Genomic DNA, 17309 nt, shown 5'->3' with positions numbered 1-17309 from the left:
AGATTATTGTCCTGCTGAAAGGTGAATTCTTCTCCCAGTGTCTGTTGGAAAGCAGACTGAACCAGGTTTTCCTCTAGCAGACTGAACCAGGTTTTCCTCTAGCAGACTGAACCAGGTTTTCCTCTAGCAGACTGAACCAGGTTTTCCTCTAGCAGACTGAACCAGGTTTTCCTCTAGCAGACTGAACCAGGTTTTCCTCTAGCAGACTGAACCAGGTTTTCCTCTAGCAGACTGAACCAGGTTTTCCTCTAGCAGACTGAACCAGGTTTTCCTCTAGGGTTTTGCCTTTGCTTAGCTCTATTCAGTTTATTCTTATTCCAAAAAACTCCCTATGATTCGGCCAATGACAAGCATACCCATAATATGATGCAGCTATGCTTGAAAATATGAAAAGTGGTACTCAGTGATGGGTTCACCATGCTTAAAGGGATATTCAATGTCTGCTTTTTAAATTGTTTTACTCATCTTCCAATATGTGCCCTTCTTTGCGAGGCATTGGGTAACCTCCCTGGTCTTTGTGGTTGAGTCTGTGCTTGAAATTCACAGCTCGACTGAGGAACCGTACAGATCATTCTATGACTATTATTGCACACGGAGTGAGTTCATGCAATTGATTATGTGACTTGTTGAGCAGATTTCTACTCCTGAACTCATTTAAGCTTGCCATGACAAATACCTATTGACTCAAGACATTTCAGCTTTTCAATTTTTTTGTCATTTATGAACATTTATAAAAAATAAAAAAATAAAACGTAATTCCACTCTGACATTATGGTGGGGGATTGTGTGTAGGTCACTGACACAAAATCTAAATTGAATCCATTTTAAATTCGGGGCTGTCCCCCTGTTTTTCCTGTCTCTCCACCTCAATCTCCAATGTCACTTATCCCTTCCTCACTCCTCCCTTGCCTTTTGTATTTCTTCCTCGTTTCCCTCTTCTCCCCCGTCTCCTTCCCTCCTCCTCCTCCGTCCGTGCTTCGTCTTTGTTACAGGCTTCAGCTTTCTTCTTCTTCTCTCTCTTCCTCTGTCTAACTCCCTCTCTCTCTCTCTTCCTCTGTCTAACTCCCTCTCTCTCTCTCTTCCTCTGTCTAACTCCCTCTCTCTCTCTCTCTTCCTCTGTCTAACTCCCTCTCTCTCTCAATTCAATTCAATTCAATTCAAGGGCTTTATTGGCATGGGAAACGTGTTAACATTGCCAAAGCAAGTGAGGTAGACAACATACAAAGTGAATATATAAAGTGAAAAACAACAAAAATTAACAGTAAACATTAGACATACAGAGGTTTCAAAACAGTAAAGACATTACAAATGTCATATTATATATATATACAGTGTTTTAACAATGTCTCTCTCTCTCTCTCTTCCTCTGTCTAACTCCCTCTCTCTCTCTCTTCCTCTGTCTAACTCCCTCTCTCTCTCTCTAACTCCCTCTCTCTCTCTCTCTTCCTCTGTCTAACTCCCTCTCTCTCTCTCTTCTTCTCTGTCTAACTCCCTCTCTCTCTCTCTTCCTCTGTCTAACTCCCTCTCTCTCTCTCTCTCTTCCTCTGTCTAACTCTCTCTGACTGTTGGCTTTGACATTGAAGGCTAATTATGTTGTATACCGTCCATTCCCTAACGATCCGGACGACAGTATAAACGGACCTCCAGCGATGCCTGTCCATACGGACACCCATCACAGTCATCACAGTCTCTTTGGAGTCTCTCTCTCTCTCTCTCTCTCTCTTCCTCTGTCTAACTCTCCCTCGCTCTCTCTCTCTCTCTCTCCCTCTCTCTAACTCTTTCTCTGCAGAAAATACTTGTTTGTCAAATGATTCGGGTGCTGCTGTCTCCAACCACACTCTGCATTTATCTACTTTCGTGGATAGCTGGATAGGATCCAGACTATAAAAGGATTTAGGTATTGCTGGTGCCTAGGGGGCCTGTTGGAGAAGGAAACAACATATTTTATCATAAACCATGAATTAAACAATAACTAAACTGTAGTACAGTAATGAATCTCACAGCCTCTCACAGTACAATTATACAGAAGAAGGTGCTACATGTCATTTTTTTTAAATGATTTTAATTTACTTGTAGTATTTGAAGATTACAGTGTAGAATATGAATCTTTCTCACACTAGACTTGATAAAAACTTCCTGGAACCTGACTCAAGTGTTTTATATTCTGTCAGGACATCTGTTTTTAAGGTCTGTTCTGTTTCCCCCTAACTCATAGTTTGTCGTTAATTACTCACTTCCTTCCCTCACCCAGAATCCTTTGCAAAAAAAACAACATGAACACACTCACCGAGTGGTGAAACGTCAATGGGAGGGGGAAAAAAAGTTTGTATTTCTTTAGCAGCGAGAAGCTAGCTGCACCTAGATCTAGTCTAGCCCATCGTTGGGGTGGGTGGCAGCATGAATACGCCCTATCTACATGAAACAGCGGCCCATATGTGACATAGCATGGAGACAGGGGGAATGTAAACAGAGGGATGTCTGGACCGCACTCTGCGCTCTTCTAAACCTTATCTCACTATACACCGGGGTCAAGGGTCAAGGTCTGTTTGTGCAACAGGTTTATGGTGCCCACATAAGCAGATAGAGGTCTACATGGAAATGTGGTGCGAAGATAGGCTACAAATAGGATTCCAGTAAATCCAGATATAACAAAGGCTCTTTATTGTGACACCAAAATGCAAGACCTCTCGCCATAACCTGTCACTCTCTCTCTCCCTCTCGCTCTTTCTCCTTCTTCCTTCTCCTCTCTAGATCTCTTTGTGTCTCCTCTCTTGCTATCTCTTTCTCTCTCTCGCTCTCTCTCTCTCTCTCTCTCTCTCTCTCTCTCTCTCTCTCTCTCTCTCTCAGAGAAGAGAGTTGTATGTGTTTCCTCTTAACAGGAAATAGCTTTGTAAACAGAGAACAGAGTGCAGTTCGTACCCTGATCCCTGAGTGTTTATTAAGGTGTACTGTAGTCTGGAGGAGGCTGTCTGACGGCTGATGGATAATGGAGTAGTATTATGTGGGCCTGTATTCTGCTTCAACGTAGGTTCATAGTTCGCTTCATTAACCCTTTAGTCTCTATGACTGTTTTCGACTTCCTCTAGCCTTCACCGTACGAAGCCCTCGAATTCAAATGTGGCCAGTGACGCCTGCTTTTTCTAATTCTTCCCCTCAAATCAAGGGATGATTTAAAACCTGGGTGCAGTTAATTATCAGGTAGAAACAAGCTGGGTAGGATCTGAATACCCCTGGTATAGCCTATGGGGAATGAATAATGCCCAGGTTTTATAGTGTACAGAAGGTTTATATTCTGCTGTGGAACCGTGAATAGCAATGTGCTGTAACGTATACCTTACATGCCTGCTGTGACTTCCAGGAAGGTTGCCCCTGTCCCTGTTCTGTAGGGGGTCCTGTTTATGTCACCCCCTGTAGGGCTTCAAGGTCCACAGTTGAATTTGAAGGCTTTATACTGTCACGGCTAGAGTAAACCTTTGTCCCACCTGACAAACCACAGCTGTGTCCCAAATAGCACCCTATTCCCTTCATAGGCTTGCGGGCCCTGGTCAAAAGTAGTGCGCTACACAGGGAATAGGGCGCCATTTGGGAGGCGCCCGGTGTGGCCTGGGCATTTACTGCCATGTCAGACCGCTATGCTACACTAAACAGACGTACAAGATACCAGACCCGGGTCTCAGGGATGGCTAACTCTGGAGGTCCCTTCCGTCTCCACTGAGTTAGATCCATCTGCTTTTAGTTGTTTTGTTTTTTTTAGTTCTTGTGGAATAATCTTCAAGGATCTCTGAAACTGGATGAATTGGTGCCTCCCGGGGTTGATTGTCAACCTTTTTACTGAAGAATGTGTTTTGTTTTCTATCATTGATGTGCATTGACGTGTACACAGGGCTCGTCTGTTAAAAGAAGCCTCATCTCGGCTTGACTCCCTGTCAGAATAAAGGTGAAATGAAAATAAAAGCACTTCGTATACTTAGCACACCTATCGGACAGCTACAGTCTACTCCTGTTTATGTGTTCTGTGACAAAGTATGCCACAGTGCACAAATACAGTACAATGAGTGCATCAAATTTTGAGCAAGTGTTCCGTATTGCTAACGCTGCTCTCTTAAAAACTAAACCACAGAGGACCAGTATTTGGCCTTCTCTTTATGCTTACTGCATGGCTTCAGGTGAGACGGAGTGGAAATGATACACTGTCAGGTTTTGGCGAGACCAGGAAGGTTGCTGTCAGATTTTGCCCATGTAAAGACCATGGGGGGGAGGGATAGATGGATGGAGGGATTCAATGAGGGTGTCAGGATAGAATTATTATGAAGCCGGTCCGACAGGCTGTTAATTTATTGATCCGCTCCAGACAGGGGAGGAACTGCGCATCTGTCGGTGGACTCTAGCGTGTGTGTGTGTGTGTGTGTGTGTGTGTGTGTGTGTGTGTGTGTGTGTGTGTGTGTGTGTGTGTGTGTGTGTGTGTGTGTGTGCATATATCCGCGGACGTGTGTGTGTGTATGCGGTGGGGATAATATACCCTGTGGCGGGGACGACAGGCAAACGTTTAGACTACAGGGATGTGTAGGGACAAACAGGGGAGCTGGCGGGTGAAACATGGATGAGGGCCAGAGGGAAGACCGTAATGTCGCTTGTTAGCTGGCCTGCACATAGTTTCACCAAATGGTGTAATGGAAAGCCCAAAAAAGGGTAACTTGCGTGTGGTGTCTAGAGTGTCTGTTTTATTCTGCGAAAAGCTCATCGGGTTTTAGAACAGCTAGTTGACTGCATGGAGTCAGAGGAAGCTAAGTAGCTTTTGCACTTGCCTGGGTGCAACTGTGTTACCTTTATCAAGACATAAACAAACGCATAGATACCTTGTCAGAATATCTTTCTGTAGGTACAGTATGTTAAGGCATGTTTAGGGAGAACAAGTATGGCAATGGCAGTTGATTTAAAAAAAATCCAAGTTACTCTTCAAACGAGTTGTGTGAACTGGGCCTGTGTACTGTATTATTCTGTACAAGGGAACCGAGGGGGTCCGTCTGTGCCACTGCTGAAGAGAGAGTGTCCAACTACAGATAGATAGAGCACTGTGCTCCTCCAGAGCTCTGCAAGTTATGACCTGCCCTTAAACAAACAAGAAAGAGAGAGATAAGAGAGGGAATGAGAGAGGCTGGATGAGGTTGTGCTGGCTGGCCAGACGACGAGGCAGGCAAGGAAAACAATGGTTCAATTCAGCTCTTAGGTTTCAAAATCTGCAACAACAAAAAAACAGTGAATGGGTGTGGGGGAGAAGTTAGGGAGAGACGGGAGAAGTATGGGGAGGGTCAGAGGGTTTGTGGAGATGGGGGGAGAGGGAGAGAGAGAGAGGGGAGAGGGTGGGGGACTGTAGGGGTGCAGGGGGCTTAAATGCTTTCTTTTCCTCTACTGTATGTATAACGTCTGATGCCAGGAGAAGTTGTAGAAGAATCTCTAGAGGACTAGCATAGAGCCTTGGGGAACCCCTAGTGGCTGAGGAGGCCCCATCTATTTACCTCTTTACTTTAAAGGCAAGAAGGGGGAGATGTAGAGAGAGATGGGGGGGGAGATAGGAATGGGTCTCTTGTTTTATTACGGGACTGACTGGGTTTGCTAGCTGCTTTCCCCTGTCCAGCTGGTTCTAATTAAAGTCATAGGTAGTGCTACAGTGCAGTGTGGGATGGATGAAACAAAGTCGGCTGGTTTTCCAGCATCAGAATCTGAACCAGTCCAGTTGAGTTCCCATGGCGCTACTACTTCCCCACAGACATTCCCCTCTTTCTTTCTTCCCTTCTTCCCCCTCTTCTCTTCCTCTTTGTTCTCCTCGTGTTTTTTTTTCGCTCATTGTTTCCTTCTTTCTCCCTAAATCCGAAGTACTGCGCAAATGGGAAACAGCTCCGGGTTGGCCACAGAGGGTAGAGAGTCAGGACGTGGAGGCAGAGAGAAGCAAAGAGCGGTTCAAAGTGCGGGAGGCGCCGAGTATTACAGAGGAGGTCCACTGAGCATGCCCCAACATGCCCATAACACAAAGCCTAGCCTACTAAAGCGTCCTGTAGTACAGAGTACTACACTTACTAGTATACAGTACTAGTCTTACTGTATATCATTCTAACATTCTTTCTAACTCAGTAACGCGTTGGCACTGTTTTTGATTTTTTTTTTTTGCCCGCGTGAACTGTTGAAAATGACTTTTGCAATTACTGCTTTATCACCTGAGGGAAAGTTGATCGGGAACCGAAGAGTTTACAAACCAATGTGTGCCTAGCTTAGACACAGAGGAAATCAATCGGTCGTAGCCTACATTTTATCGTGTTAACAACAGTCTCTAACATAGCTCAGCCTCACAAACAGAGAAAAGGGTGGGAAGAAAAAGTGGCCAATGATGTGAATTGTGAATTTGTGAATTTGAAGAGTGCACATAAAATCTGTCTTTAGTGTTTTGTTGTAAATCATGTTCAACATAGGGGCCGAGCGAGCCATGAGAGAAATTACAACTATTTGGCACGGCTCAGAAAAAAACTCCAGAGTTGAGAAACGAGCAAGTCGTTATTTAGAAGTACATGTTTATACATCCCACACAGAGAGGGTCTCCTCTCTCTCCCTGGGCTTTAAGCGTACCGTCGGGCAAAACCTCACACCGCGCACACACAAATACACACATACAAATACACACATACACATACACACATACACAATCCTCTGCCTCATGTTGTGTACAGGACTTCACTTAAACTGCTACGAAAATGACATACAAAACAATTACGTTGTTGTATTGTCGATTTTCTCCCAGTTTTAAGTGAAAGAGTCAATAACAGGATGCGGGCCCTTTGTGTGGGCCTCTCATTACCCCTGACTGGTCTTGGTATTGTAGTCCACCCACAGTGAGTGCTCGGGGCACTATCACACATTTGTTTACGTATGAAATGTATGAAGTTCTTTATGTTTAGGGCAGCAAGAGGGTGGGAGTCATTAGTGCCAAACACCATTTACACACAAAAAAGAGAGCAAAGACAATACTGGGAAGTGGTCCAGTTTGTTAGCTAATAGGGTTCAGGTGCTGTCATGGATGCAGTCTCGCTCTGCACGCGATGGTCATTAACTAGACGGACATACTGGAGCAAGAACAGATAGAGGAGGCTGGACTTCTCTCTCTCTCGCTCTCGCTCTATGTATCAATTTCAATGTATGCCCCTCTCGCTGTCTTAAACTGTAACTCCTCTCTCTCTCCCTCTCTCTTTGCCCCTCTCTCGCTTGCTCTATCTTGATCTTGATCTCCTCTCTCTCTCTTTCTCTCTCCCTCCCTCGCTCCCTCGCTTACCCCGTCTTTCTTTTCTCTGTTTATCTCCTCCCAGTCTCTCTTCTCCCTCTATTACCCCCTCTCTCTTCCCTCTCTCTCCTCCTGCTTTCTCTCCTCTCCCTCTCTTTTGCCTCCCCTCGCTCGTTCTTTCCTCCCTCGCTCTCTCCTCTCTCGCTCTCTCCTCTAGTGTAAAGAGTATGAATCATGGCTCCATGGCTGGGAAACATCAGCCATTCAAAGAATTTACCAAACTTATTGTGGCTATCTGAAATGTTTGACCCAAGTTAAACAATTAAAAGGCAATGCTACCAAATACTAATTGTATGTAAACTTCTGACCCACTGGGAATGTGAAGGAAAGAAATACTATTATTCTGACATTTCACATTCATTAAAATAAAGTGGTGATCCTATCTGACCCAAGACAGGGAATGTTTACTAGGATTAAATGTCAGGAACAGTTTACTAGGATTAAATGTCAGGAACAAATAAATGTATTTGGCTAAGGTGTATGTAAACTCCCGACTTCAACTGTATGTGTGTGCATGTAGACTGTTTGAACGTTTCCTCTTCGGTGTGACAGGAAGCCGTTTATCTTGGGTGTCGTTATTGTATCTGTCGTTGTAGCAGTCCGAGAGAGGCCCTGCTCTGTAGTGATAAGATGTGCGTGCTTTCAGAGACCCTTCTGTCAGTTGAACATCTGCAAGCTTATTATATAATTCACACACACAGCCTTTTAACCTTTTGGCAGGTGGCACGAACCTGGTCATTCACGTGCACACCCACACAAACACATACACACATACAAACTGCTGTAGCCTAAGCACGTCATCAAGGCGTCCATCCAGAATTGTCCTTCCACCGCCAGATGACACTACAGTCAGACAACAAAGAAAGAGAGTTTGTCTCTGTCCTAAATAGTACCCAATTCCTTATATATATAATGTACTACTTTTGACCAGAGCTCCATGAGCCCTGGTCAAAAGTAGTGCTCTTTAAAGGGAATAGGGTGCCATACGAACTCTCTCTCTTTGTCCTCGGAGTGTTGTCTCACTGTAACGTGATTATTCTGGACGCCTTGTTGATGGGGTAGGCTACTTGTTGATGGGGTAGACTACATATCCCATTACTGTCAGGATATATATACCATGCTCATCCATTAGGTGCCCAGACCATCCCTGGCTCCCTGGCTCTCTCTCTAATATCGGGTTATAGCGGTGGGTGGGTAGATTGGATTGACCTTGACATTAGAAACCTTTTATGGTTCTGTTTGGTCCTACAGGAGACTGACTGGTGGGTTGACCTTCTATTACTAAAATAATGATGAGACTAGACTGCTGCCCTCCGCCCAGCGTGGACAGCTGTGGTCGGCGGACCGGCTGCCTGCCCTGAGGTGTTGAGGTGGCTGTGGGGGTCGGTGTGTGTCGGTGTGTGTGTGTGTGCATGCGTATCTGTCTTACACTCTCTACTCTCTCTTCTCCACTAGGTTGAGTAGCGATGGCTTGAACGTGAGAGTGCCAACGTTGTGGTTTTGAAGGGATATGTTGGCATTTCCCTAGTATTGGAAATATTCAAAAGAATATTTGGTTTTGAAGTAAATGAAGATAAATGATGACGAGCGTAGTGCCATATCAAAGTACATAGAAAGCGTACGATGGTCAGTGACAGGCGATCATTAGGAAAGACGAACTGGAGCTAGATGACTCCAAAGCCTCTAATCATAGGCTATTCACCATAATATACACTGGCAGCAGTAGGATGGTAATTCAGTCCTGATGGATTGAGTTCCGCGGGCCGGGCAGAGTTCCGCTTTACGGTCCTACACTGACCAAACCACTACAGACCATTCTCCTTTTTAGACTCGGTGACTCCCGTCCATTTCCAGCTCTCAGGGCTACAGTCAGCCAGTCAGTCAGGAGAGAATAGAGGAATGTGGTATTGCCGTTGCTGCTATCTGACCGGCCAAGTGGCAATTTTGCGGCCTGGTCTGTTTTCCTCGTTTGGCCTCCCCTCTGCGGAGACCTGTGTGTGTGTATGTGTGTGTGGGCGTGCGTGCGTGTGTGTGCGTGTGGACCGGGCTGAGCCAGCCCTCCAGTCATTCCTTTGCTGTGTAGTCAGAGCTTCACGTCAGTGTCGAGGTTAACCCCAAAGACCGAGAGACCAGGCCACCGATGTTCTGATAGGGAAGTCGAAGCTCGTTGATTGGTTAAGCCCTATGAACTGTTCCAAGGCTTTGGTTTGGTCTCTGTGCTCCAGTAACAGCAGCAGGATAACAGCACCACAACACATCTAGTCCTGCCAGGGCTGGCTCCCTTTACGCGGGACAGGCAACTGCTATACTGGAGTCCTGGGCCCATATTCATAAAGCACCTCAGAGTAAGAGTGCTTTTATAGAATTCGATCCTCCCTGTCCATAAAATTGTATTCATTAATGATCTAAGAGGAAACATTTATCCTATATCAGCACTCCGACGCTGAACCATATTCTCTCTAGTTGGTTCGCTGAATGAAATAGCAATCCCTGGTCCACATATAATTTAATGTATATGCCGTTTAGCAGACCTTTTTATCCAAAGAGATTTAGTCATGCATGCATGCATTTTACGTACAGTACTCCCAGGAATTGAACCCACTATTCTGGAACTGCAGGCGCCACACTCTACCAGCTGAGCTATAGGGCCACGGTCATGACCCAGTCATGAGCCCTCATTGTCAGCCCAAATAGAAACACTGTCTTCTCTTCCTCCCTTAGTCATTAAGGAACAAACATGGGAAAGTAACCATACCGCATAGCCGCATACCGTACATGTCTGCCATACCATGAAACGGTGCTCTCTCTCTCTCTCTCTCTTTCTCCCACCCCTGTCTCTCTCTCTCTACCTTTTTCTCTCGCTCTCTTTCTCTCCTTCCTAACCCTGATGTATGCTACATAGTTAAGTACTCGGTAATTTACTGGGCCATATCGATAGGCCATCATCCTTTTAAGTGGTTTGCCTTTAACTTTGCATTTCCCCTAAAATTATCTCCCAACATCTGTGTCCTGTGGGAAAGGTATCTTGGTGTTTTGTTGCTGGAAAGAAACACTGTTGTTTTTGTTCTCTCTCTCTCTCTCTCTCTCTCTCTCTCTCTCTCTCTCTCTCTCTCTCTCTCTCTCTCTCTCGCTTTCTCTCGCTTTCTCTCTCTGTATCTCTCTCTCTGTATCTCTCTCTCTCTCTCCCTCTCTCTCTCTGCCCTCTCTTTTTTTCTATATTTTTCTTCTTATGATACAGAGAGCTTGATAATGGCTGTGGATCCAGAAATAGCATTAGCTGCAGCCTGTAGCTCACAACACACACAGGAAATGACTGGGCGCCCCACCCAGCCTGCAGCCGACCGTACCTCAGGGGCAGAGCTTGCTCCAGGCTAGTCTGTACAGCAACCACACGCTCTAGCTAACTCCAATGTAGACTATAGAGGTCAGCCACATGCTCTTAGGCCGTACCTCAGAGCCAGGGTTACCTCTGTGCTGTAGCCTAATGTTTGCCTGGCTACCCAGACTCCTTTCACGCCTGCAGACATTCGTTTCTTCTCTGCAATGAGTCTGGATCTGAGTGCCTCCCTGACCCTTCACAGAATGCGAACACATTCGGGGCCGTGCGATTGGTCCAGAAACGTATGGGTTGGGCCAGAGCCAGAACACACGTAGGTAAAGCATTGGCTTTGATACTCTGATTGGTTTGACGATCCAATCACTGTTGACTTTGTCTTGTGTACAACACCCCTCATTCCCCTTGTCACCACAGACGAGTAAAGTATGTAGCAAACGACAGAGCAGTGTGATTTGTCAGGCTAGCCTAATGTAGAATACAGCAGGCCATCTCTCTAGCTAACTCTGGGCTAGCCAATGTACAGCAGGCCATCTCTCTAGTTACCTCTGGGCTAACCAATGTACAGCAGGCCATCTTTCTAGCTAGCTCTGGGCTAGCCAATGTACAGCAGGCCATCTCTCTAGCTAGCTCTGGGCTAGACAATGTACAGCAGCCGGTCTCTCTAGCTAGCTCTGGGCTAGCCAGTGTACAGCAGCCGGTCTCTCTAGCTAGCTCTGGGCTAGCCAGTGTACAGCAGCCGGTCTCTCTAGCTAGCTCTGGGCTAGCCAGTGTACAGCAGCCGGTCTCTCTAGCTAGCTCTGGGCAGCCACTTACTCACATTCCAACTGGGAAACTTCTAGACTTATAGCAAAGTACTATGAGAGTCACTTATCTCTGTGATTGAAATAATTAGTGTTGGTGTAGCAGCCCCCATCAAACCTTCTGACAGGCCCAACCAGGCCCAGGCAGGCCCAACCAGCCCAGCCAGGCCCAGCCAGGCCCAGTCAGGCCCAGCCAGGCCCAGTCAGGCCCAGCCAGGCCCAGCCAGCCCAGCCAGACCCAGTCCAAGCTGTAATTCAGGCTGAACAATAATAATTAGTGAAATAAGTAAAATATTAGTAAAATAATTAGTAAAATAATTAGTGTTGGTGTAGCAGCCCCCATCAAACCTTCTGACAGGCCCAACCAGGCCCAGGCAGGCCCAACCAGCCCAGCCAGGCCCAGCCAGGCCCAGTCAGGCCCAGCCAGGCCCAGTCAGGCCCAGCCAGGCCCAGCCAGCCCAGCCAGACCCAGTCCAAGCTGTAATTCAGGCTGAACAACATGCTTTATTGATTTAAGATCTGTGGTGAAGGCAGAGAAAGCCCCTGGCTCTTTCAGCGCTCATCAGAAGTGGCTGAGCACAGTGGGTGTGTTGTGTCCAGCCGGGTATGAGGGTCGAGGGGAGGCTGAGAGTGGGAACAAGGAGGCTCTTGTTCTGATCTGGATCTACAGACGGGAAAGCGGAGAGACGGGAAAGACCAGAGCCCTAGGGTTCAGTCTGGACTGCAGTCTGGAGTCTGGTGGAGTCAGTCACCAGTGTGTCCGACTCCAGTATGTACGACTATTTGTCACTGTCTGTCTCCTCCATTTGTTTGTCTCCTCTCTCACTCTGTCTTCATCTGCCTCTCTCTCTCTCTCTTTGCCTCCCCCTCTCTCTCTCTCTTCCTCTCTCTCTCTCTCTTCCTCTCTCTCTCTCTCTCTCTCATATCCCTCATTATCTCCCCTTTTCTCTTTCCTTCCCTATCTCTCTCTCTCGATTCTGACTTATTTTAAGAAGACCACCTTTGAGATATTAGACTAACGGACAGAAATAGTCGCAGCTCATCCGGCATTTCTGAAAACAATTGGCTTTGTTTTTTTTTCGCAAACATACTTGGTGTCTGCAGCTCTGCTTTTAGGGGACACAAACATAGATTCGAGGCCTGGCTGTGGACATCTGGAGTATGTCTCAAGTCTCCAGTTGAAACATATGACGTACACGCCCGCACTTAGTCCCCTATGAGCCTCGCTCGCTGTCAGGGCTTCTCCTGGGGATGAGAACAAATGAACAAGGGAAGGAGAAAACGGAGTTAGACAAATGGGGAGGGAGGTTTTATAATCTCATCTGTTAAAGCTGGAGTCAAAGTTAAGTCCCAAATGAGCCCAAAGCCAATCCTGGCTGACACACAGACACATGCAAGAAAGCACCTAATTCTAACCTAATTCTAACCCTAAACCAAACCCTTTAAACTGTCCTTTACTATCCTTGTGGTGACTTTTGGGGATTTCCGGTACCTACGAGGATAGTAAAACAAGCCGAGACACACACATACATACAAACACACACACACACATATACGCACACAGCCACACACAACAACAACAGCAGGGGTTGGAGAGAGGGAAGGAGAGCCATCTTAGTTTTAGTCTGTTGGCTTGGAGGAAGAAGATAACTGTTTCAGAGTTACAGATGTTAGCAGAGAGCCTGTCAACAACATCTTTGAGAAGTGAGTTCTATGCTGCTTTCTCCCACTGTCCGGCACGTATTGCTTTCAGGTTTGCGTGCCGGTGTGAAGTTATGTTTCTCTCCCTTTGTTCTGTTTCGCAGCGACCACGAAGAAAGGCAGTCCAGGGTGGGGGGTGGAGAGAGCGGTGGGGTGCGGTGGGAATGGACCGATCACTCTAGCGAAGAGCACAACCGCCACAACCTCTATGGATGGGGTCACGTTCTCTGAGGGAAACCTCCTGCACCAGGTATACAGTGTCTGTCTGCCTGCCTGCCTGCCTGCCTGCCTGTCTGTCTGCCTGCCTGCCTGTCTGCCTGTCTGTCTGTCTGTCTGTCTGCCTGCCTGTCTGTCTGTCTGTCTGTCTGTCTGTCTCTGTCTGTCTGTCCCCCCAGCCCGAGGCCTCTCTCTCTCTCTCTCTCTCTCCCCCTCTGGGGTTTACCCGAGGAAGCTTAGCTGGCGTGAAGGGCAAGCACCAACCTGTCCCCCAGCTCACACACACTATATGACGCCTCTCATACCCACCTACATGTAAAGAAACCAGCCTCACTCCTTCCCCTCCAGTTATACGAGAAGCTATTTGTTTTATGTCTTGACATGACCGAAACTCCTCCATCCTCCCCGTGAGTTAGGTTAGGGATTACTGTCTCACGTCATCAGCCTATATATCATGTATACTGTATACCATAGATATAGAACCCCTGTATACAGTCTCAAACAAATATGCTTGATTATAAACCCTTGGCTATTTCAACAACCTCCATATAGCCTCTCATACATGTATGTTCAATACCAACAAGGGAGAACAAGAAGAGGTGGATTCAACCACTTGTCTAAGCACACATATAGAGTCATTTTCTTGGAGTAAACACCCCTCCCCTCCTGACTAAATCCTGAGTTTGACTCTCTCATTTCATTACCCATGGGCAATGCCCTCCCTCTTCTCACTGGGGCTAATGCTAGGAGTGTTAGCGTGCTGTCCCATTTCTCGGTGAGGGCTACGCTAGTCCTCATTAGCGTTTGTTTTATTGCTAAAGATAACCATCGCCATCTCCAGGGAGGTCTCACCACTGACCACACACAGCACTATTCTCTCCAGTAGGGACTGGTCTAATGGAGGGGTGGTGCTAGACTGATTTATGACTGATTATCCGTCTTGATAGTTTGGTAATGCTGGGCAGTTTGTAGTTTAATCTTAACTTTCTTCCTCAGTCGCTGTCCTGGTGACGGCAGTAAATCCACACAGAGAACAAACGCTGCTCTTCTGAGACACAATTGTGTGTTGTTTTATTTTTTATTTTTGTGTAGGCCTATGTGCCAGGTAAAGATTAATGGGGCTAGTTGATTCGCCATGCAGAAAACTTGTTCAGTGCTATCTGGGAGCATATGTCATGAAGATGTTACAAACCACGTTATCGTCTTGTTGTCCTGTAGTCTTTCTCGGGAAATAATTAGAGTAGGTGGGTTAGAATCACTCACTATTACCCTCAAACACATACACAGTGGTGTAAAGTACTTTTAAGTAAAAAATACTTTATAGCACTACTTAAGTTGTTTTTGGGGGTATCTGTACTCTACTTTACTATTTATATTTTAGACAACTTTTACTTTCACTTCACTACATTCCTAAAGAAAATATTGTACTTTTTACTCGTTACATTTTGAATGTTTAGCAGGACAGGAAAATGGTCCAATTCATGCACTTATCAAGAGAACATTCTGGACATCCCTACTGCCTCTGATCTGGTGGACTCACTGAAACACAAATGCTTTGTTTGTAAAAAAAAAAAATCATTTTAGAAATAGATAAATATTAACTTTGACAATTGGGTACTTTTTCTACCATTGCACACACACACAAATACTTTGGCCTGTATTCCTAAACCTGTACATTGGCTAAACCTGTTGTCTGTGTTTTATATGCTGAAAATTTGCAGCAGCTCCCACTAAATCCGTACAGGCCCTTTATTGTGATACCATGCAGGACCTTTCGCATACCCTGTCACTCACTCTCTCACTCTCTCTCTCTCTCTCTCTCTCTCTCTCTCTCTCTCTCTCTCTCTCTCTCTCTCTCTCTCTCTCTCTCTCTCTCTCTCTCTCACACACACATTCACACTCACACACAGTCTGGTGGTCTATTGTTTACAAGGTTCAGGATCCTGTGCGTGACAAGTAGCTATATATTCCCCCCGCTCCGTTGTATTGTCACATTTAACACCTGAACAAAGGAATGGCTAATTACATGGGATGTTTACCCAAACCTGAACAAACACACACACATGCACACACACACACAGACACACACCATGGCTACTTCTCCCTCCTTCAACAGCCGACCAGAATTCCTCCTCTAAATCAATTTGACTCCTTTATTGCCCCTTATCATTCACTACGTCATGGGATTCATTTTTATTTAATTCAGGTTAAGTTTATTTGCCCATCTTCACGTCGAATAGCTGAGTGTGTCTTGTTTGACGTATGAAGTATGAACATATGTTAACTTCATAATAATATAATACTATTAAGTTCATAAATAGTAAGGTCATTGTGTTTATTTTTGTCTGACTGTGCCTCTCTGTGTCTCTAGGCCCTGAACGGCTTTGTGCTGGTGGTCACGGCGGAGGGATACGTGTTCTACTCCTCTCCTACTGTTCAGGACTACCTAGGCTTCCACCAGGTAAAATAGGGCCTTTTGACCAACACTGACTGACATACAGTGCACCCACATTATGCATATACTGCTTATAAATGTATTATGTATCGGTTATTCAGCTGTTATGAAGACCCTACAGTATGTAGGTACCTTTCAAGTCACTTCATAGCAGCCATATTACCTAGCTAGCTAATGGTATCATACATACCACCTCATGGCAGCCCATATCACCTAGCTAGCTAATGGTATCATACATGTCACCTCATGGCAGCCCACATCACCTAGCTAGCTAATGGTATCATACATGTCACCTCATGGCAGCCCACATCACCTAGCTAGCTAATGGTATCATACATGTCACCTCATAGCAACCCGTATCACCTAGCTAGCTAATGGTATCATACATGTCACCTCATGGCAGCCCACATCACCTAGCTAGCTAATGGTATCATACATGCCACCTCATAGCAACCCGTATCACCTAGCTAGCTAATGGTATCATACATCTCACCTCATGGCAGCCCATATCACCTAGCTAGCTAATGGTATGATACATTTCACCTCATGGCAGCCCATATCACCTAGCTAGCTAATGGTATCAGACATGTCACCTCATAGCAGCCGTATCACCTAGCTAGCTAATGGTATCATACATGTCACTTCATAGCAACCCGTATCACCTAGCTAGCTAATGGTATCATACATGTCACCTCATGGCAGCCCACATCACCTAGTTAGCTAATGGTATCATACATGCCACCTCATGGCAGCCCACATCACCTAGCTAGCTAATGGTATCATACATGTCACCTCATGGCAGCCCACATCACCTAGCTAACTAATGGTACCATACATGTCACCTTATGGCAGCCCACATCACCTAGCTAACTAATGGTATCATACATGCCACCTCATGGCAGCCCACATCACCTAGCTAGCTAATGGTATCATACATGTCACCTCATGGCAGCCCACATCACCTAGCTAACTAATGGTATCATACATGTCACCTCATGGCAGCCCACATCACCTAGCTAACTAATGGTATCATACATGTCACCTCATGGCAGCCCACATCACCTAGCTAGCTAATGGTATCATACATGTCACCTCATGGCAGCCCACATCACCTAGCTAACTAATGGTATCATACATGTCACCTCATGGCAGCCCACATCACCTAGCTAACTAATGGTATCATACATGCCACCTCATGGCAGCCCACATCACCTAGCTAGCTAATGGTATCATACATGTCACCTCATGGCAGCCCACATCACCTAGCTAACTAATGGTATCATACATGTCACCTCATGGCAGCCCACATCACCTAGCTAGCTAATGGTATCATACATGTCACCTCATGGCAGCCCACATCACCTAGCTAACTAATGGTACCATACATGTCACCTCATGGCAGCCCACATCACCTAGCTAACTAATGGTATCATACATGTCACCTCATGGCAGCCCACATCACCTAGCTAACTA

General features: G+C 46.0%; 1 protein-coding gene across 2 annotated transcripts in view; it reads left to right on the top strand.

Annotated features, from left to right (window-relative positions):
* LOC112253968 (aryl hydrocarbon receptor) overlaps positions 1-17309 on the top strand; it is an 82502-nt gene that overhangs the window by 51950 nt on the left and 13243 nt on the right. Inside the window, exons 1-3 of one of the 2 annotated variants that reach the window (XM_042324090.1) lie at positions 12400-13168; positions 13270-13415; positions 15753-15842. In XM_042324090.1, coding sequence (XP_042180024.1) covers positions 13132-13168; positions 13270-13415; positions 15753-15842 — 273 coding nt within the window. In that variant the 5' untranslated portion in view covers positions 12400-13131. Of the gene's footprint in view, positions 1-12399; positions 13169-13269; positions 13416-15752; positions 15843-17309 lie in introns of those variants that run through there. The other variant, XM_042324089.1, reaches the window with a different exon arrangement.

Source organism: Oncorhynchus tshawytscha, linkage group LG07 (genome assembly GCF_018296145.1).
Source record: "Oncorhynchus tshawytscha isolate Ot180627B linkage group LG07, Otsh_v2.0, whole genome shotgun sequence".
Lineage (NCBI taxonomy): Eukaryota > Metazoa > Chordata > Actinopteri > Salmoniformes > Salmonidae > Oncorhynchus > Oncorhynchus tshawytscha.
Note: the sequence above shows the minus strand (reverse complement) of the source record. Positions and strands in the feature narration are given on the sequence as shown.